The sequence below is a fragment of the Podarcis vaucheri genome, assembly GCF_965113315.1.
Source record: "Podarcis vaucheri genome assembly, chromosome: 13".
In the NCBI taxonomy this organism is placed as follows: domain Eukaryota; kingdom Metazoa; phylum Chordata; class Lepidosauria; order Squamata; family Lacertidae; genus Podarcis; species Podarcis vaucheri.
In genome coordinates this window covers 37,452,213-37,474,959 of record NC_138751.1, presented here as the reverse complement: position 1 = coordinate 37,474,959, position 22,747 = coordinate 37,452,213, and the positions used below count along the sequence as shown (strand labels likewise).

General features: G+C 48.9%; 1 protein-coding gene across 1 annotated transcript in view; it reads right to left on the bottom strand.

The window, feature by feature from the left end:
• LOC309516001 (G protein-activated inward rectifier potassium channel 1-like) overlaps nt 1-12,720 on the bottom strand; it is a 36,092-nt gene extending 23,372 nt beyond the window's left edge. Inside the window, exon 1 of the mRNA XM_082194419.1 lies at nt 10,488-12,720. Within this exon, the coding sequence (XP_082050545.1) occupies nt 10,488-11,138 (651 nt within the window). The 5' untranslated portion in view covers nt 11,139-12,720. The remainder of the gene's footprint in view (nt 1-10,487) is intronic.
• Between the last annotated feature and the right edge of the window lie 10,027 nt (nt 12,721-22,747).

Here is a 22,747-nt window from a genome sequence, read left to right as displayed (position 1 = left end):
CACTTGGAGGGTCTGCAGCAGACAGGGCATACTCTCCAGTGACACTGATTCAATAATTTCCACATTAGTGATTTGGGCATGAGTGCCAATCCTGCTTTTGTCAAGAAACAGTACCATCCACGCTGAGATTAACAGTGGTATCCATTTAGTCATACTCAGAGCAGACCCACTGCGATTAAGAGGCATGGCTTACTTAGGTCCATTAAGTCAAACGGGTCTGCTCAAAGAGTATAATTTAGTTGGCCGCAACCATAGGAGCCAACTCCTAGGGGCTGAAGTCCCTTTGGCAGCCCCTCAATAAAATACTTGAGGGCGCCCCCAAAGTTGATGAGCATTGCCATTCAAATGGTGTGTGTCTTGTGAGCGATTATGCGGGATGGGGCTTACCCCGCCCCCTCGCAATATTTTATTCAAGTCGGCATCCCCTACATGGGTCTCGTTTTAATTTTGAGAAGCGAGTGCTTTCTTCATTTCTCTCCCCCCCCCCCCCAATTGCCCGCCTCCAGCCCCAGATGCTTGCAAAGGACTCAAGCCCTAGAGCTGCCCGTTCTCTAGAAACCCCTCTCCCCCCTGTTCTTTGCTCCCGGCGCAGCACGTTGCGCGGAGGTCCCGTCGGTGCGCGTTTTTACGCGCCAGGCTCCTTTTGCGCGCAGCGGCGTTCTGGCGGGGTTGCTTCCTAACGCGCCAAGGTCTCCGCTTCTCCCCGCTTCGCTCCGGAGGAAGCAGGCGCACGTGGACCAGCCAGCCTTCCTTATCGGAGATGGGGATGGCGAGAAGCCCGAAGGCGGACGGCGCGATAAGCCTTATCTCCCGGCCGGGCTCGCTCAGTCGGCGGACGGAGCTGCTTCTCTAATCAGGTGCGGGAGGAGCGGAGAGGCGCCGCCGCCTGCGCTCAGCCACACGTGGCCCGGGAAGGAGGGAGCCCGGTAGCGCGCCGCTCTAGCCCGGGGCTGAGTTGGGCACGTCGAGGCTAGTAGGACCCGTCGGGGTTGTTGGAGGCTGGGCAGAAGGTGGGGGGGGGCGCAGAATAGGCCAGGGCACCACTGAGAAGTAGGCATGGGCGTATTAATCAATAAATAAAGTCAATAAATAACAATACTTAAAACTAAAAGTAGCAATTGTAGAAAGATAGTTTTCATGAGCACAAAAGGAAGATAAAACAACTGTTGAGACATTTCAGCCCAAAACTGCTCATGGGCCAAGAGCACAAAAATTATTGAAAAGCATTGAAAGTACTCAATTAATTGAAGTTCTGCCCTCCTCCCCCTTATGAAAACTTGCTTTCTGCAGTGGGGGTATTTTATACCTGTGATTTCCCAAAAAAGTTCAACAACTACTTTAGGAGGTGATCTAGGAAAAGCTCAACAACTTTGGCTGCCACCTCCCTAACAAAAATCCTGGCTATGCCCATGAATCTGCGAGACAAGAGACAGAGGATGGTGACAGGTGAGAGTCCTACCCCCCCAATAAATCGTGGCTATAGCCGTGGAAGTAGGGGTGCCAACTTGAATAAAATAATGGGGGCCCCAACATAATAACATGATGCAGCACACAGGCACCATTTTAATGGCAATGAATGTCCATCACCTTTGGGGGGCCCAGTCCCCCTCAAATATTTTATTGAGGGGGGCCAAATAAGGCCTTTAGAAGTTGGCTGCAATGCTGAGAAGACTTGGAAGGAGAAAGCCCTATGGAAGAGGGTCTGTCTGGCTTGCATAACACTATGCATTACCATCTTAAATAATAATAATGAATAGCAATAAATGCTTGGAATAATATTAATAATCTGGAAAGGACACCAGCACCAGAGTCTAAATCACCTCACTTCACTACCAGCTTGGGGCTTGCAACCCCATCCTCTCTGAAGAACATGGAGAAGGTCCTACCACCTCCTGTTTCCCACACAAATCTCTCCTGCCTTGCTCTCCATCAGCAGGTAGCTTCAAAGGTAGACAGCTTCTGGAGCTGGAGTTTCCATTGAACTATGGCTAACTCCAACTGCTGATAGACTTGCAGCCTCCATGAATGTATTGAATCTCTTTTTGAGTCATCCAAGCCACCTCTTGCAGCAGCAGATTCCCACCAGTTTTGCCAGTCCTGAAGTGATTCCTACGGTTATGTCTGAACTCAACGTCCATTTATTTCATTGGGTGTTCGCTAGTTCTCGGATTATGAACAAGGAAGGGTGCGGGGGAATATCCATTTCTCCCTCTGAGCATGCACAAAATAAAATCCTCCCTTAACGGCAGTATCACATGTTTAGAATTAGAGACAGTGGTTTGAAGGCAGAGGTTGTATCCTGAGTACCTCTGTTTTTAAAAATTGTTAATAGAAATTAAACCTGCTTGCTTGATCATCCCAGATGTCTGGGGGCTAGCTATGGTAACACAGAGGTGACAGAATGGCAACATACACGTGCTCAGAAACACTCTTCACATAACCCACAACTAAGCCTTAGCAAACCCTGAGGCTGAGCCCCATTTTATATTAAGTCCCAGGGCTTCCAGAGTCCTCCTGGAACTCTTCAGAGACCAGATGCGCAGCCTGGGAGTCATTTTGGGCTCACAGCTGTCCATGGAGGTGCAGGTTAATTCTGTGTCCAGGGCAGCTGTCTACCAGCTCCATCTGGTACGCAGGCTGAGACCCTTCCTGCCGGCGGACTGTCTCGCCAGAGTGGTGCATGCTCTGGTTATCTCCCGCTCGGACTACAGCAACGCACTCTACGTGGGGCTACCTTTGAAGGTGACCCGGAAACTGCAATTATTACAGAATGCAGCAGCTAGACTGGTGACTGGGAGTGGTCGCTGCAACCACATAACACAGGTCTTGAGAGATCTACATTGGCTCCCAGTACGTTTCCGAGCACAATTCAAAGTGTTGGTGCTGACCTTTAAAGCCCTATAAACGGCCTCAGCCCGGTATACCTGAAGGAGCGTCTCCACCCACATCGTTCTGCCCGGACGCTGAGGTCCAGCGCTGAGGGCCTTCTGGCGGTTCCCTCATTGTGAGAAGTGAGGTTACAGGGAACCAGACAGAGGGACTTCTCGGTGGTGGCACCCACCCTGTGGAACACCCTCCCATCAGATGGCAAGGAAATAAGCAGCTATCCTATTTTTAAAAGACACCTGAAGGCTGTTTAGGGAAGTTTTTAATATTTAATGCTGTATTGTTTTAAACACTCGATTGGGAACGCCAGAGTGGCTGTGGAAAGTCAGCCAGATGGGCGGGGTATAAATAAAAAAAATTATTTTTATTTTATACAAAGGCACAAGTTCTGTTATACTGTGGAGACTAGAGACTTGACTTTTTAAAATGAAATCAAAGCAGACATTTTCCAGGGGGCTCAAGTGTTGTGAGAAGACAGCAGCAGCAGCAGCTCTTTAGAAAGTAATGGATGCTGCCGCTTATATGACCTTCAGAATCAAGGCTGGCAGAAGTGCCAAGGTGCCAGCTTTTAGGTGCTGGCTGCCAGGATGACCCCCACGTGCCCTTCTGGTGGTATGATCTGTCGAAAGTCTCCCATCGCTCAGCGGTCCAGCAGCGACTGCCTTTGATAGTCAAAGTGCCTGGGTTTTGGACTTGGGCCATGTCAGAGAACGGCTTGTTCCGCGGATGCAGGAACTTGCGAAGACAGCAGAGGAATGCGGGGCGACAGCTTGAAGCACTTCCTACTCCTGCGGCTGCGGCTCCAGCAGCAGGCAGAGCTCTTGCCAAGAGGAACAAGGGCTGGCTAGCTGCAGATTTCCCCTAAATGCCAGCCACCGGTGCAAGAACGAACCCCAGAGCTAGTTTGGGATTTTGTGCGGCTGGATCGGCATCGTAGAAGAATAGCTAGGTTCTTGCTGGTGAAGCCATAAGTAAGGCAGATCTGGGCTTACCTAGTACAGTGGTACCTCGGGTTACATACACTTCAGGTTACATACGCTTCAGGTTACAGACTTTGCTAACCCAGAAATAGTACCTCGGGTTAAGAACTTTGCTTCAGGATGAGAACAGAAATCGCACAGCAGCGGCGCGGCGGCAGCGGGAGGCCCCATTAGCTAAAGTGGTGTTTCAGGTTAAGAACAGTTTCAGGTTAAGAATGAACCTCCAGAATGAATTAAGTTCCAGGTACCACTGTATGTTACAATGCTTGCCAGTTGCAGTTAGCATACCCTCCAACATTTCTCCAATGAAAATAGGGCTGTCCTATTCCATAATAATCCGGGACGCGGGTGGCGCTGTGGGTTAAACCACAGAGCCTAGGACTTGCTGATCAGAAGGTCGGCGGTTCGAATCCCTGCGACAGGGTGAGCTCCCATTGCTCGGTCCCTGATCCTGCCCACCTAGCAGTTTGAAAGCACGCCAGCGCAAGTAGATAAATAGGTACCGCCCTGTTGGGAAGGTAAATGGCGTTTCCGTGCACTGCTCTGGTTCACCAGAAGCGGCTTAGTCATGCTGGCCACATGACCCGGAAGCTGTACGCCGGCTCCCTCAGCCAATAAAGTGAGATGAGCGCCGCAACCCCAGAGTCAGCCACGACTGGTCCTAATGGTCAGGGGTCCCTTTACCTTTATTCCATAATAATAATATTTATGCTCCACCCATCTGACTGGGTTGCCCCAGCCACCTTGGGCGGCTTCCAACATATATAAAAACCCAATAAAACCTTAAACAATTTTTTAAAAAAACCTTCCTTATAGAGGGCTGCCTGCCTACAGATGTCATCTAAAGGTTGTATAGGTTTAGTTACTTATCTCCTTGGCTCGGGGGTCGTATGACTCCATACCCTCCAACAACATTTCTCTGGTAAAAATAGGGCCGTCCTAAGGAAAAGCGGGACATTCCAGGATCAACTGAGAAACCAGGGTGGCTTATGTGAATCAAATCAGAAACCGAGGTAGCTTCTGTAAATCCGGGACTGTTCCTGGAAAATTGGGACATCTGGAGGGTCTGATTGCTTAGTGGGTTTGTTAGGAAAGGGGAACAGGGGCAAAAAGAATTAACATCCCAGCCTCCCCTTGAGAACCTTCAATAATCATCTGAAAGAAGACGATAGCTCAGTCTGTATCACACACTATATTCTTAGTGAAACCCTTTAGGAACTTGGAGCAAATTTTAATCTTTTCTGCACCCTTTTCTTCTCCTTTCTTTTTGTACTGGTTTACCATACTGTGGTGTATACATCTCTTACTTTACCAAATGAAAAAGAAGAAGAGTGTTGCCTATAAAACAGGGGTAGGCAAACTAAGGCCCGGGGGCTGGATCCGGCCCAATCGCCCGCCTTCTCAATCTGGCCCAATCGCCTTCTCAATCCGGCCCGCGTACGGTCCGGGAATCAGCGTGTTTTCACATGAGTAGAATGTGTCCTTTTATTTAAAACACATCTCTGGGTTATTTGTGGGGCATAGGAATTTGTTCATTTCTCCCCCTCCCCCATATAGTCCGGCCCCCCACAAGGTGTGAGGGATGGTGGACTGGCCCCCCGCTGAAAAAGGTCGCTGACCCCTGCTATAAAATGAAAGGATTCAATCAGAAAGTGAGGCTGGACTGCTAATTGTATTGGCTCCAGTGGCGTAGCGTGGGTTGTCAGCACCCAGGGCAAGGCAAGTAATTTGCGCCCCCTGACCCCTAACCTGCCACCGCTGCCAGCTTCTTCTTGCTGCTGCCTGGTCTGGTCTGGTGTGTTTCTCTCCCGCGCTCAGCGCTGCGCTGGGCGGCCGCTGCACTGTCCCTCCCCCAGATAGTCCCTCGCTCTCTCTCCACACCGCACCCCTGGCACCCACCCCCTCCACAGTGGGCGGCAACCCAGCGGCTCGGATCGGATTCGCACAGCCAGCACTGCAGTGAGAGAGAGTGAGTGAGCCAGGTAGGGGCAGAGAGCTGCGAGTGCGAGCGCCCCCCCAGATGTTGTGCCCGGTGCGGCCGCCCCGCCCGCACCCCCACGCTACGTCACTGATTGGCTCTTAAAAATTAAGGCAAGGCGTGGGATTCCGACTCACTGTAATCCTAACTGTCTACTCAGAAGTAAGTTCTCTTGAATTAAATGAGTGTTACTCCCTGGTAAGTAGGGTTGGGGCTGCAGCCTAAGCCAGTTGCACATGGTTCCCACTGAAATAATAGACATTACCGATCAATATTTTAAAAAATAATAGAATTATCGAGTTGGAAGGGACCCTGAGGATCATCTAATCCAACCCCATTGCAATGCAGGAATATGCAGCTGCCCCATACAGGGATAGAACCTGCAACCTTGGCATTATCAGCACCACGCTCTTACCAACTGAGCTATTCAAACCAATGGGACTTAAGGGGTGTTTCCATTGATTTCAGGGGGACCTAAGTACAGCTAAACTCAGAGTGCACTCTCTGCGTTTGTCTACCCGGAAGCAATCCCCACTTAGTTCATTGAGATTTACTCCCAGGTAAGCGTGCGTAGGATTGCAGCCTAGTTCTGGATCATATCCATTCAGTGGCGTAGCGTGGGTTCTCAGCACCCGGGGCAAGGCAAGTAATTTGCGCCCCCTAACCCGTGGATTTTAGCACTCGAGTCTCTTCCGCGCCCCCCCAGATGTTGCGCCAAGTGCGGCAGGCCCCCCCTGCACCCCCATGCTACGCCACTGCTCCCACCACAAGTCTTCAGGACAGCCATCCGAAGGCTGGTGCGGGGAGAAGGTCTGAGGACAGTGGGGTTCCTGCTTCCTCGAGGAGGGCCGGCCAAACGCGCCCCCCCAAATGTTGCGCCCGGTGCGGCTGGCACCCCTGGCACCCCCCACGCTACGCCACTGTATCCATTATGTTTCCGAAAAAATATGCAACAGTGATTTTGAGGTCAACAACAGCTTCTTAAGAAACGTGTTGAAAGAAAACATCAAATACTGTAAGCATGTGTGGTTAATACAAATCCTAAAAAGCTGTATAGCAGGCAGAGGCAAACTCAGCCCTCCAGATGTTTTGGGACTACAACTCCCATCATCCCTAGCTAACAGGACCAGTGGTCAGGGATGATGGGAGTTGTAGTCCCAAAACATCTGGAGGGCTGAGTTTGCCTATGCCTGCTGTATAGAATGACAAGGAAAGGAACTTGGTTTGTATTAATGAGAATGCCTAGCATTATATTTGGAATAATAGTGATTTCTAAGTGGCATTATACACCCCCCTACACCCCTAAGAAATTAAAGAAGGTTATAGGATTGAGAAGAGAATATTGACAAAAAACATTGTGGAAGAAAAAGGAAGATTGTTTTCCATATGTGGTGGATACGTCCATGCAGAAATTTTATGGATTATTCATTTCGTGATAGGTTATAATCTCCTAGGTACTTCAGAGGCCCTGTTGTTGGGGGAGTTTTTCAAGATTATGTAAAGGAGGGACTTTCAAGGCATTATTCAATATTTCCTGGTTGCGGCTAAAATATGATTGACAAGACTCTCTGGAAAGATGTTAAAATCCCCGAGGTGGAAATTAAGTTGTTGAGAATTTGGGATATTAGAGCTGCTAAGAAGGCATGTTAAATTGAGAGAAGCTGGAGTTTTTACCGATGCTTTTGTTTAAAACGGCATCTGTTTCATTGTCTTCTGAAAGGAGAACCTATCCCTGACAGGTTTTGGCTTTCAGTGATACAGTGTAGATTTAGGAAGAGTGAATGTTTGGATTACAGTAAGAACAAAACAAGGCAATAACAGTAACAGACATGCCATACAGTATGTAGTTTATTTTTGCATGGAAGCATTTGCCTACATTGAAATAATATATTGTACACTGCTTAAAGTGGTTCTCGAAAAGGACCACCCTTTTGTTTTCTAAAAGTTGGAAGAGAGACGAAATGTAAGAACATATGAATTCTTATTCAGGGTGAAATCTATCTATCTATCTTTCTTAAAGTTACCAGATTTTTTCCAATGAATATCTGGGGACACTTTTCAACTTCAGTGGATTTTGTCAGGGGACAGTCCCTGGGAAACGGGGATGTCTGATAACCTTAATCTATCTATCATCTATCTATCTATCTATCTATCTATCTATCTATCTATCTATCATCTATCTATCATCTATCTATCCAGTGCTTTTTTTCCTGGGGGTACACAGGGGTACGCATACTCCTAAACATTTTGTGAATCTGAGTTTGGCCTCATTGAGGGGCAGTACAGTGGTAGCTCAGGTTACAGACGCTTCAGGTTACAGATGCTTCAGGTTACAGACTCTGCTAACCCAGAAATAGTACCTCAGGTTAAGAACTTTACCTCAGGATGGGAACAGAAATTGCGGGGCAGCGGGAGGCCCCATTAGCTAAAGTGGTGCTTCAGGTTAAGAACAGACCTCTGGAACGAATCAAGTTCTCAACCCGAGGTACCACTGTATTTCAATATGAGTGGGAAAATGAGAGTACCCCCAAACATTTTTTTAAAAGAAAAAAGCACTCTATCTATTTGTCATCTATCTATCTATCTATCTATCTATCTATCTATCTATCTATCTATCTAATCTCCATCCAACCCTGCGCACTGTCTCTGATACAGAGGCTAGGCACATGCCCTCTGGTAGCTTACAAGCAGGGCAAAATGGAGACAGCCACCACCTATCCTTTTCCTCTGGCTGGTCTCTGGGAGTGAATGCCAAGGCTTCCCTTGCTAATTTCCTGCATTTATCTCGATTTCTGCCCGTGCTATTGACTATCGCAGCTTTCCATGAGCGTGAGCTTCTGTGTTTGTTCTGCGTCGCATGGCAGGGAGTAACCGAGCAGCTCAGGGTCTCCCTTCCCAACCTCCTCCCTGTGTTCCTGTCGCTTGCCTTGCCTTATCTTCCCCGACACCCCTTGCTGCTCTCTCTCTCTGCTTTCCAAACACTCTGCTATGAGACCTCTCAGCCTCCTCTCCAGCATTCAGCCCTGCTGGTCCTTTGCCAGGCTCTCAACCTGACCCATATGATGAACGAACCATCCTTCTTCTGAGCCTTCATTGCAAAGCAACTGTGACCTTTTCCCGCTGGCTTGGAATCCTGAGAAAGGACTTCTCTGGCAATTCCCCTCCCCAAAGCAGTTTCAGCTCAGTTTTTTTTTTAAATGGGCCAACACATCTGCTTTTCATATGATTCCCTCCACCTCTGGCTTGCTGCTGTCTTGACCATTGCATCATGGCGTCTCTGGGTACAAAGTGGTGATCTTTCCTGCATAAACAGATGGACCTTGATGGCATCTGGAATCAACTTATTTTCTCCAACCGCGTGATGGATTGGTGAGGTCAGTGGTTGGCCATTTACTCAGCAGCGCACTAGGCAGGTGCAGGTGCCGGCCAAGGTGGCTTGGTAGAATCATAGAATTGCAGAGTTGGAAGGGACCACGAGGGTCATCTAGTCCAACCCCCTGCAAGGCAGGAATCTTTTGCCCAACCTGGGGCTCGAACCCACAGCCCTGAGATTCAGAGTCTCATGCTCTATAGACTGAGCTATCCCAGCTAAGTAGAAAGCTAAGGTTGTTTGCATAGGCTTACAATACACTTTTGCATTTACCTTGATATCTCATGTTTCAGGATGGGCATTGAAAATAGGCTCCTGGGCTGAGCCCTCCCACAGATGGAGCCATGCACAATTGCGGCGGTGGGGGAGGGGAGGGGAAATTCACCAGCAAATCCTCCTGGTTTTTCTTTTATTTGTTTATTTGCTAACAAAATTGATATGCCCACTCGGGTGCTAAATTATCTGGGCCTCTAACGCAAACATGCTTCCAAAATTCCAAACTGTTTATCTTCTCATTTCATTCGCCACCCACACCCACTTCCTTACACGAGATTGATTTTGAGATTATTGTTTTTAAGGGGTGTGGGGGGGAGAGGAAGATGTGAAGATACTGAATTTAAGAAACTGTTTGTAATCTGACCCTAGGCTTGCCTACCTGGGAGAAAAATCCCACTGAACGCAAGGGGGCTTACTCCAAACCTTCAGGTTTTGTTTTTTGTTTAGTAAAGATTTTCTTGATTTATAAAAGTGTGTGCAATGTCTCTCTCTCGTATATATTTTTTCCCCATGTAACATTTTTACAAGTCAGTTTCATTTGTTGAGACATTGGGAAGAAAATGTCTCCTTAATCTGAAAAGAATTGTGCAAAATCTCTAGCACATGACATGGGATCAGCCATTTTGGCATCCTCTTTGGAGCCTTTGCCACAAATCCCAATCCTACCTGCCCACCCTCCTTGGAACCTCTTTCCCCCCTCTCTGTTCAGTGCCTGCTAATATGCATCTTTTACAAGGCAACTTTCATCCTCAAAGGCCTTTGTATTGTGCTCACAGTAAGCTCACCACACGATTCTTAATGTTCCCATTTCACAGATGACGGAACTGAGACCGAGGGGCTTCTACGAGCCCAGAAGGCATGGGCCCAGGAGCCCAGAGGCGAGATTTGAATCTAGGCCTCTCCCACATTGAAATCCAGCTCTCTAGCTTTCCGGGACGTGAATGTCACCCCACCCTCTTCCCTGTGCAGCTGGGATCCCATCGAGGAAACGACTCACCTTGATAAGTTTGCAGCGGATCTGGGCCGAGACCATGTGGCTGTTGCGCAGGTTCCCCACGCGGAACATGAGGCACAGCTTCCCGTCTCGCTTGGAGATGACCGCGGCACGGCTGAACATGAGAGTCTCGGCCCTTTTCTTGGGCTGGGACATCTTGATGAACATGCAGCCAATGAGGAAGGCGTCCACCACAGAGCCCAGTAGCGACTGGAAGAGGAAGAGCACGATGCCCTCAGGGCAGCGCTCGGTGATGTAGCGGTGCCCGTAGCCGATGGTCGCTTCCGTCTCAATGAAGAAGAGGAAGGCCGAGGGGAAGTTGTAGACGTTGGCCACACAGGGGTTGTGCCCGGGGCTGTGCCCGTGGTGCATGTCCAGGTCTCCTCGCAAGTAGGCGATCCCCCACCACATGGAGGCCATGACCAGCCAGGCCACCGTGTAGGTCAACAGGAAGATGAGCAGGTTCCATCGCCACTTGAGGTCCACTAGAGTGGTGAAGAGGTCCGTCAAGTAGCGGCTGTTCTCGCTGCCCAGGTTCCCGTGCTGGACGTTGCAGCGGCCGTTCTTGTCCACAAAGCGCTGGCGCTTCCGCCGTGCCGACGTGCCCACCACAGCCTGGTATTCATCTCCGAACTTCCTGCGCACCACTGACATACTGGTGGTGAGGAGAGCTTGCCCTGTGGGCTTGGCACGTCCTCCTTGCCTGCAAGAATCAGACTAGACGGCCGTCTCCGCTGCACACCCAGGACTTAGGCTTGTCTCCTGAATTCTGGATTATCTTCTCGGTTTGCTGGGAGCCAGCTTGCTCAGTGCATGGTCTGGGCTGAGCGCCGGTGGCGGGCGAGGTTGGCAGATCTCTGGGCTGGTGTCGGCAGGGAACGTACTTTCCGTGAGCTGGTTCTGGACCTGTAAGCCGTGCTGGGTAGCAGCAGCTGGACCCCAATGGCCAGACAAGAGAGCCCGAGTTGGGTTGGCTGCTTAGGTGGTCACTTTTATATGCTGGTCATGGCTGATGCCAGGATGCTGGCTGAGTTTGGATGGCCCGTTTGCACGCTGGGTGTGTGTGTGTTTCCTCGCTGGCTGCGGGTGGCAGCACCAAGGTCCGGGCTGGCAGGGCACTACTGATGGTCACCCCGGGGGTTTGGATGGGCACCGATTCTGCCCGCAGGAACCGATTCCGACTTCAGCAGACCTTTCTGCCGCTGCTGGCGAGGATCCTCCGGGTCTCTCTTGGGGGGGGGTGATGAGAACTGGCCACACGCACACGTGGCTTCACTGCCTTGGGTTGGGATGTGTGGTCCACACGGGCTGCCCTCGAGGGATCCGGAGCTGGATCCTTTTGTTTCAACCGGGAAAAGCAGCCCCGCCCCCCCTGGAAGCGGGTCCCTGCCCCCGGGGGCCTGAGCCCCGCTCCGGGAACCTGCCCCGTCGTCCCGCCACCTACCTCGGAGGGAACTCGCCACTCTCTTGGCAAAGGACGGAGCCTCCCCGGCGCGTTGGGAGCGGCGTCTGCTTTTGCAGGAGCGGGTGGGCGAGCGCAGCGGGCTGCCTTCTTCGATCCCGCGGGCTTGAGCTGCCTGGGCAGCGGCGATCCGGAGGGATGGAGGAAAGGGAAGAAGGAGAAGAGGCTTTGCAGAGTCCTCTCTCTCTCTCTCTCTCTCTCTCTTTTTCTGCCACCCCCACCTTTTCCCTTTCTTCTCTCCAAGCTCCTTCCCCCAGCGCGCTGGGATCAGGAAACTTAAACCTCTGCGGAGGTCCTTAATTCTCCAGCGCACCCAGAAACCGGTCTGCTGTTGCTGCTGCTGCGGCGGCGAGGGCGAGCAGGCGGGCTAGCAGCTCGGAGGCGGCTGCTCGGAGAAGTCCCAGCTTTTTGCTAAACGTGCAGGAAAGCGGAGCTGGCGGAGAGGGTGTCGCCGCGACGCCGCCTGGCGGCCGCCGGAGCCCCTACGACATTCCTCTCTGCGCGCCTCTCCCCGAGGCTCCTGCGCGCAACTAGCATCTCTCGCGTCTGCCCGCGTCCTGGTCTTTGCGGCGGCTCCCCGCGACCCCCGAGCCGGGGAAAGGAGCCCCTCCGGACGGTGCCGGCAGCTGCAGCTGCAAGGAGCCGCCGACTGAGCGCGGGAGGCGGGCGCTTGCAGCGGGGAGTGGCTCAAGTCCCGCGTAAGAAAGGGGTCGAGAGGAGTTGGAATTAATTCGGATTGAGGTCTCTCTCTCTCTCTCCCCGCAGACGCAGAGCAGTGGAGACTGACGCCTGGGCTGGTGAGGTGAGAGGGGGCGGGACCCGTGGCTCCTCCCATTTCCCCCAGATCCCCCCCCAAGGGGCTTCCCCCAAAAGAAGGAAAGATTGATGGGAGGTGGGGGTCGTGCCGGAGGATAAAGAGGTCCAGGCTGAATGGGAGACCCAAGGGCCTCTGAGCATGAGCAGAGTGACTTCCCTCATCGCTAAGCACCTCTAAGGGATTCTGGATCGAGTGGAAGGGCTCTTGCCCGAGGGCATCCGGGATAACCGCTTTGTTGAAGCAAAGCGAGTCAGGGTCTGCCTCGTAAGGGGAGCAAGGGCCACCTGGCTGGGAGTCTCATGTACAGGTATGTAGAGCTGGAACGGGACTTTGCAGGTCTCCTCGGCCGCCCCGTTGCTCATTGCAGGGTCTGCAACTGGTCCTTGACAGACACCCGTCTCAACTCTGCTTAAAACAGCAAAGGAGAACCTCCCACCTCCTGTGGCAGGCAGTTCCGCTGTCAAACTGCTCTTACCATTAGGAATGTGCGTCACTTTGAGTTGGAAGACTCAGGGCTGGATATACAGTACTCTTAAAAAAAAATACACAAGGAAACCTGGCGTTCTGTTCCCAAAAGTGTTCTGGAAGCCTACAAACATTGGGGGGGGGGGGAATGGCAGCTCTCTTTTTCTCTCTCTCTCACCATTTGTTCCCCAGTATTCTCCAGCATACTGCTTCTGAACATGCAGGTTCTATTTAGCCAGCATGCCCGGAAGTGGCTGGGGAATAGACTTCTCTTCCACCAGTTCCTCGAATCCCCTTTGAAACCACTCTTAAGCTGCTGGCTGTCGTCAAATCCCAAGGCAATGAATTCCACAAGTTAACACTGGTGAAGAAGTGCTTTCTTTTGTAAATCAAACACATGAAAGCAGGGTTTTCAAAGAGGCTTTGAACTCTGGTACATCTTTCTATAAAGAGGGGGGGGGGATAATTTATCATATTGATAGTTCACTTGCTTACTTTAAAGCATGCCAACATAGAGCATTAACCAGCTGATCTTGCTGGGGGGGGCAGGGAAATGGTGCAAGTCCATTACAGTGTTTATTGCAAGTTTACACCTCCCTTTTCCAGCTCTTAGAGATGGCTCCAGAGTGCTATTTTTATAAGTTAATTGTTAGTATCTTTGCTGCACTGTTCTGTTTTAACAAATAAATGCACTGGATTCTGTAGCTCTTCCATTTTGGCTCATAAGAGTGAGCTTAGGTGTTGTATGCAATGCAGGCATAACCTGGCCTCATGCCATAAGGGCCTATTCTATCTGCAAATCCATGTTTCCAAACTCACACAGATAAGCTGAACATGGAAAGGCCATTTGCTGAGGTGAGCAGGTGTGGTTAGCACCCAGGCTCTCCAGTTCTCTTTTGCAAATACCTCTCCCAATGTCATTCCCAGTCTCCAGCCAGTTTAGTAACCTATCTCGAAGGAAGAAATCGAAAGGGCATTTGCAGGGCGGAGGATCGGCGTGGGTGGGAGGGGTTAAGCATTTGCATGGGAGAATCAGCAGGGGCAGGGAGGGGTTAAGCGTCTTCTTTCTGTCTGATTCTGTCTTGATTCTGCAAGTTGGTGACCCCACATTTTCCTGGTAGCTGGTTGCTGTTCCCCCCAACACATGCAATAGGCCAAAATGGAAAAGTCTGGACTTGATCAAGGAGGTAAGAGAGGGAACTGGTAGCACAAATTACTGCGGGAGACAAATGTTAGGTACCTGCTCTGCTTCCCCTCATTCGCTGTGATTCAGTGGATGTAAATTGCTTTGAGTGTTGTAAACAGAAGAGTGGCTCATCAATGTTATGGCTACCTGAATAATAGGTGCACCCTGCTGTGTCTGTCTGGGCATACTGTCCCATTTTCATGCCTCCGTGACATAAGTGTGCAAGCTACACACACACAAACACATGCACTTTTGGGGTCGAAAGAGAGCTTACAGCCACCAAGCCCATAAAACAACCTTGCTCAGAATTGAGTTATTATTCTGACACTGTCTTTTGCTGTGACTTTCATTATTTCTCTTGCCATATATTGGGAGAGCAGGAAACACAGCCCCTCATTTTTCCTCAGCCTAAAACTGTAAAATCAGATCTTAATTAATATTCAATACTCCCCCCCCCCCATTAAACCCCACACTCACCTCCCCAAAAATACTGTTCCTGATTGCCAGCCAGAGAGGTCCCTGGAGTGTGGAATCGGCTAGGATTCCCAGCGACTGTTTTCAATCTAATTTCTTTGCAAATCAAGCTGGTGCCTCTCTAGAGGGAACGCCGTAACGGCAAAGGATCAGATGAATTGTAAGGAACCGAACATGTTGAGAACCGGAGGCTTTCTTGCTGTCAAGCTCTCTGAAAAGTGCCTTGCCATTTGGGGACTCACGTCCCTTTTTGTGGAGTGCTCAATTCAAACCAGAGCACTTTCTGGAGCCAGAAGTGTGGGGCAGAAGTTAGACAAAGGAGATGCACATCTCATTAGAGCTGAGTTGCACTGTGGCTTCCACCTACGGTTATCCTTTGTGCTCTTCCACGCGCTCAATGACTTGGCGCCAACATCTGTCAATTTCCTAATCAGAAGAACAGCTTGGAGACAGGTGACAAGGCTGCAAAGCTCGTTCCTGCCTCCGCTCTTCATCTGCCCTCTGCCACCTTTCCATTTTAGCTCGTGGGGAGTGGTTTTTGCTTCCTGTCAACACCTGTTCTTATCTGCCCCTTTGAGCATCTCGCCCTGATTTGCACGAGAGTTTTCTGGATTGAAATCGAAGAAAGCAAAAGCGAGGGGCCTCAAGCTTGCCAGGAATCATGTTGGTTTTGGCAGCCTTTATGTTAGAGGGGGCAGAACCTCAGTTAAGTACAGCGGTACCTTCGTTCTCAAACACCTTGGTACTCAAACGCCTTGGTTCCCAAACGCCAAAAACCCGGAAGTAAGTGTTCTGGTTTTCAAATGTTTTTCGGAAGCCGAACGTCCAATGTGGCTGTCGGCTATTGTTTCCAGGGTGTCTGCACCAATCAGAAGCCGTGTCTTGGTTTTCAAACATTTCGGAACCCGGTTCAAATACTGATTGATTAATTGTGTGATTGTGGAAATGGATAAAAGCCCCCCATCCAAACAATGTCTATCATCAGTGCAGGTAAGGAAAAAAATACTTTTAGTTATTATCATCTACAATAATGTCTCATTTATTTTATTGATTATTGCTTTCATTTGATGGATCAATGGTCTCGTTAGATAGTAAATTTCATGTTAAATGGCTGTTTTAGGGGTTGTTTTTAAAAGTCTGGAATAGATTAATCCGTTTTGCATTACTTTCTATGGGAAAGTGTGCCTTGGTTTTGGAACGCTTTGGTTTTGGAACGGACTTCCGGAACAGATTAAGTTTGAAAACCAAGGTGCCACTGTATATATATTTTATAATAATCTTTATTAGTTTTCAGTTATAATCCAATAAAAGCCTCTTTATAACAATACCAATTTATAATACAATTATTAATACCAATCGTTCAAATACTGAATTATATAATTTAGATAAAGTGCCCCCCATGTGCTAGAATTGATGGTTTGACAGTTTTCTTTATTTCTGCCTTCCAAAATCTTATTAATTTCAATTACATTCCGGTCATAATAATAATCCCTTATACAAGAACTACAATATTAATAACTTCTATTCATGTTGACACATTAAATAGTTAAGTATTTTTATTAATTTACTTGATTGGAGGGGTGGACCCATTAAATTAAGACTTGACTTTCTCTGTGTTGGAAAGGAACATGGTTTAAATTGTGAGTCACTGTTCAATGCAATTCAGCGGGATGCCAATGTACCTGCTTAAAGAGGAAGGAAGAAGGGAAATTAAGGCTTCCTAGCCTAGATCAATTCTCTGATGATGAGAATTGGAAAGAAATAAACCGAGAGCACATCGTATAGAGCTGAACATCATGTCCTGAAATTATAAATGGCAGAAATCAAATGCTGAACAGCTGCAGATATGTACAGGGCATCATTCTTAGGTTTTTTTCATCAGTGGTCCCTCAAGAGAGTAGTTCCTTCAAAATGGTACAAGGTTATGGTTTTCATTCTGGTGGTTGTTTTTCCCCCCTTCCTCCAGTGTTAATATTTTATTTTTGCATTTTATTATAGTGCAAGTCTGTCCGGACATAATAATGAAAACCACTTTGTTTGGGGACGATTGCAATAATAATAATATCTGGTCTGAAACTCAAGCTCTTTTAACTCATCCTTGTGTTTCCTGAATACGCCTAGCAGATACTTCAAATGCATCACAGTTAATACAAGTCAGCCTGATGGCACCAAGCGGCCAAATTTCCTTGCACAGAGGTTTCCTGGTACCTGCTCACGTGGGCCCCCAAACCAGAAATAAATGGCAAACTGTCCATTTAAAATTCCCACCCAAAATACCATCCAAGTCTTCACGACAACTTTAAACTGCTTAGACTGAGGTTTGACTACGATCGAGTGGCATGTAAATTTTGTTAAATAAAAAGAAAGAACTGTTGGAACACGCAGACTGAGACAAACCTCTCCGGGTATCTTCCCTGTGGAGCATAGCACAGGACGTTCATAAATCCAAAGATATATGCACAATCAAGCAGCAGAGTAAAGCAGGAACTCTGTGGCTCTGAGGTGTGGCATTCAAAGTAATTTATTAAGCAATGTATACAGGACAAAGCGATCATGGCGTCCTCTCACATCTTCTCCAAGAGAGAGAGAAAATACAAAAGTACAATACAGTGGAAGAGATAGAACTGGCCTCCGTTATCACACTTTCCAAGCATGGAATGTAAACACAGACATGTGATGTAACAACCACACATCCAGCAACAGGAGAATGAAATATGCTGACATCAACCATGAAAACTGATTTCGTATATATTGGTAATCTAAAAACTGGAATACTTAAATTTCCCACAAATACCAATGCTTATTGTTTAAGGACATGATTGGTTAGAACCTGGGCCACAGTCCTAGCCCTTCCTGAATTCTGTAGGACTTACTTCTGAGTAGGCTTGGTTAGGCTGTTGCACTGTTAGTTCTTCATGTTTCCCAGTTCCTGGTGTTGCTGGATTTGCTTGAGGCTTCGGACCACCTTCAGACAAGATAATTTCCTATGGGCATCTACATGCAGGAAAACCCGCATTGCACAGTGGCAAACATATTACCCCATATTTGTTGTGCAGGGAACCATGCTGTTCAAAGTGACCCTGGCTCTTGTGGATATTAGGGAGCTCACAGCTCAAAGGAGCAAGAGCAACCCCTTAAAAACATCTGTGTCAGGTAAACCAGTAATTATCCTTAAAAATGAGCAAGGAAGAGTGAGCTGTACTGTGGTCTTTCTGACTGCTGTTTATTCATTCATTTACTCTGCCAGTCACAGGTAAAAGACAAAAGACCCCTGGATGGTTAAGTCCAGTCAAAGGCGACTATGGGGTTGCGGCGCTCATCTCGTTTCCAGGCCAAGGGAGCCAGCGTTTGTCCACAGACAGTTTTCCGGGTCATGTGGCCAGCATAACTAAACCGCTTCTGGCGCAACGGAACACCGTGACGGAAACCAGAGTGCATGGAAACGCCGTTTACCTTCCCGCTGCAGTGGTGCCTATTTATCTACTTGCACTGGTGTGCTTTTGAACTGCTCGGTTGGCAGGAGTTGGGACTGAGCAACGGGAGCTCACCCTGTCGTGGGGATTCGAACTGCCAACCTTCTGATTGGACAGCCCAAGAGGCTCAGTGGTTTAGACCACAGTGCCACCCGCGTTCCATTGCACAATCAAAATTAACCTATTATTCTAGAAGAGTCATACAGACAAGCAGGTTTCTTGAAAGATGGCTCTTATTTGCAGTGTTTTGAAACGGTAAATCTCAAGACAATCTTTGTCCATAATCTATTCTTTGTTGGAGAGGTCCCCCCCCCCCGGTTTACTTGTTTATTGTGTCAATTGTGTCCCTGTTGTTGGTTTTCGAACTTGGTGTAATTTGATTGTAAGGGTAATAAATGTTTAGAAGACATGGATAATAATGAAGAAACCCAAACAGGATATAAACAGAGAGGCAATATAAGTGGAACAGCAATTAGCCTGTGTGTTGAGATCAGCTTTGAAGTCCCTCTTATTCTCACCCGTAAGGTCGATTAGGCTTGTGGGCATGAGAGGAGGAGTGGCTTTTCAGCAGTGCTTCCACCTCTATGAAATTAAACTACTGCAGTTTGATTGGCCTCTTTGATCTGGTTTTTTTTTTGAAACAGGCTTTAAAAAACCATCTCTTCCTGCTTCTCTTTCTTGATAGCTTTGCAGCCTCCAAGCCACATAGGGCTTTGAAGGTTAAAACCAGCGGCAAGGATTGACAGTGGAAATGCGGTGGGAAGCAGAGCAGAATAGCTACCACATTTTTCCGTGTATAAGACAATGCTTTTTGCTTTAAAAAATTAGGCAAAAATTGGGGGTCATCTTATACACAGATAGTGAATGCAGGGGGGAGGTCGTGCAATTAGTGACAGCAGCAAGCAGGAGATTGGCAGCGGCGATTGGGCGGTTGATTGGTGGCTGCGGCAAGGCCTGCTGGCGATTGGCTGTGGCTGCAGCAATTGGGCAGGTGATTGGCAGCTGTGGCAAGTGGGCGGTGGGATGTTGGTGGCGGTGAGCAGGCAGACAATTGGTGGCTGTGGTGAGGTATGCAATCGGCAGTGGCTGTGGCAAGCAATTGGCAGTGGCGGGCAGGCGGGTGAACAATTGGCAGAAGTGACCTCCCCAGCCCCCCCCAAAAAGCTAAACAACTTAATTTCTTAATTTTGGGTTACAAAAAAAAGGGCTCATCTTATACACAGAAAAATACGGTATTTATTATTTAGACAATTTATATACTGATAAATTACAATCTTCTCTAAGCAGTGTACAAGAAACACAGTGCAATGCAAATAATAGTTGCTTTAAACTATAAAATCAGAAAATGCTGGTTCCCGGCCTTGTTCCACTGAGGCATTGTGGGAAAATAAAATGGTAGCCCCCAGCAAGGGACCAGAAGCAATAACTGAAATCTCCCTTCCCTGCGTTGTCTCCCAGAAGAAACAGCAGTATGAAAAGGGTGGCGGAGAGGTTGACTGCTTGCAGACACAGTCTCCGGTTACTGGGGAAAAGGCCTGGAGAGGAGGGGAATCATAGAATCATAGAACTGTAGAGTTGGAAGGGACTTCGATGGCTGGGAGGATTTCAGTCTTGGCAACTGATGCATGGGGTAAGACCTACTGGAGAGGAGGTGCTGTCCTCGTTAGGCCTCACACTCAGTTGATTGTGGTTTTGCTCATAAAGAGTTAACTCCAACTTTGAGCAGTGTGATTTACTGCTGGCTTGCTCTTGGGCAGGGACGCGGGTGGCACTGTGGGTTAAACCACAGAGCCTAGGACTTGCCGATAGGAAGGTCGGCGGTTCGAATCCCCGCGACGGGGTGAGCTCCTGTTGCTCGGTCCCAGCTCCAGTCAACCTAGCAGTTCGAGAGCACGTCAAAGTGCAAGTAGATAAATAGGTACCACTCTGGCGGGAAGGTAAATGGCGTTTCTGTGTGCTGCTCTGGTTCGCCAGGAGCGGCTTAGTCATGCTGGCCACATGACCTGGAAGCTGTACGCCGGCTCCCTCGGCCAGTAAAGCGAGATGAGCACCGCTACCCCAGAGTCGGTGATGACTGGACCTAATGGTCAGGGGTCCCTTTACCTTTACTGCTCTTGGGCACAAAGATACTGAGCAATGGACCATCCCTTCACCAAAGCGCTATTGCTGTCTGCCACCTTTCATTGCCGTTTGCCACCTCTTGTTGCCACCGTCAGAAGGCAGGAGCAGCTGGTCCTCTTTACACACTGAAGCTGGCTCTGGTGATGTGTCTCATATGCACAGGCTTTGGCACAATTTGGCTGCTTTCGATCTGTTTTGTGTTTGGAGAGAAGAAGCGAGCCCAAAGTGCAAGGCTGCAAGTAGACTCCGCTGAGCAGGGGTGATTCCCCATCCTTCTGGGATCAGCCTTCCCTCTCTAAGCTGCACCCACATGGCTGTCTTTCCCAGTGGGGGAAATCCAGCTTTTTAATCCTCCGCTTGGCTCCAGAACTGTTCTGCCTCCTTTTCTGCCATCGGTCGCTTGGCTGTTATCTCTGGCATGCAAGTTAAGCATCAGGATGACAACTAAGCCAGCATCCTTTTCATTGTGTAAGCGAACCCTGGGCAGAGAAGCAAGGCTTTGGTTCAGGAACCAGCTATTAACATGCGGCAAGGGAACCTCGCGGCTGGGATTTGGCAGAGCTCTGCTCCCTTTCTCTTGGAATTGTCATTTGTCAAGCACCGAGCTGACGAATAAAAAGAAATGTCTCCCCTCTTTCCTGGTGAGCGTGCTGTCCATCTAAATAAGAACCATGACAATTGGAGGGGGGGAGAGAAGCAGGGGTACTGGGAAAAGGAGTGGAAGACAAATGGAGAGCAATGATCACCTCTGATCTCAAGAGGGTTAGCAGAGTTGAGTTGGAGGGGATCAAGGACCCATCTTAGTCCAGCATGGGGACCCGCATGTCCCTCACCCGCATGGGGACCACTTCAAAATTGCCAAAGGTTTTTTGGGAAACCCTCTGAATGAGTTTAACAGCTCTCCGAACAAGGAAGTTTCTCCTGATGCGTTGCCAAAACCTGCTTCCCTAAAGCCACTGGTTTTAGGCCTGCTCACCGCAGCAAGAAAATTCTGCTCTTCCTCCATTTAAACGGAAGCTCCTGGGTTCTTTAGAAAGGCAGCCTCTTTCAGCCTTCATTCTGTAGTGATACTGAACCCAACAAGGATTCTGGTTCAGGAGACCTATTGGCCGGGCACGCTGTTTCTGCAGTCCCCATTGGCTGGACACACTTTTTCCTCCTCCAATCAGGGAAGACATCATCTGTCAGGTTTCAGTGAATTCTGATCCTCCCTGCTCTCACGGCAGACAGCCAAGGAAGCTCTTACCGTCTTTATTCAATATTCACAGCAAGAGGCCTCTGTACACTGCCTTCCCGGCATTGTTCCAACTGAGCTCCTTTCCCCTCCCTTCCTAGCAACAGCTCTTCCCCTTACGGTGTCCGCCAGGGGCTAATTGTCTCTGAGTCCTTCGCTCTTCCACTTTCAATGCACAGCGGGTTCTGGGAGAAGGGGGGTCAGAAATGCTCTCCAGTGATAATGTGTCAGCTGGCTGCTCAGTCTCTGTCTCCCCCTTCTCTTCTCCCAACACCTCCAAACTCTTCTGTTCGCCTGTCTCTGAGCTATGACCTTCCTCAAACCACTGCTGTAATTCAATACTGCCTTCCTCTTCTCTGGAAGGTTCAGCTGGAGGGGGGACGGTCTCCACCATCACCATTCCTTCTCAGTCTCGTACCCCTCAGTCCAGTCCCTGAGATCATCTCACGTAAGAAACAACAACGCACAGTTAGGTATTGACCACATTTCAGTTTCACATGTTTACACAAATTGCTATGCAGCTTATGCAAAATAGAGCAAATAATAATTCGATACATATAAAAACATTCTACATACATATAAAGCAAAATACATACGTCCAATTATATGCCAAATGTCTGGTGAAATAAAAACAAGGTTTTCACTTGTCTCAGGATCCAAACCAAGAACAGAGATGCACCCCTCAGGAGAGTGTAATTCTGCAGCTGTGGAGCCACAACCAAGAAGCCCCTACTGTAGATCGGAGATCATTGCAGCAGTTCCCAGAACAACAGGGCCTGGAGCAGAACATTGTTAGTCAATGCAAGAGGGCTTTTCTAGCAGAAGGCATTTCTTGAGATTGGCAGGGCCCAGGACACGTTGGGGCCTTATATTCCCAAATCAGCACTTTGGAAACCAACTGGTAACCGACACAGACATTTCAGCACTGGCGCAATACATCCTTGCCAGCTTAGCCCTGTTCAGAAGGAGGCAATGGCATGCTGTGCCTATTTGAAGTTTCTGGATGGTTTCCAAGGGCAGCCCTATGGAAG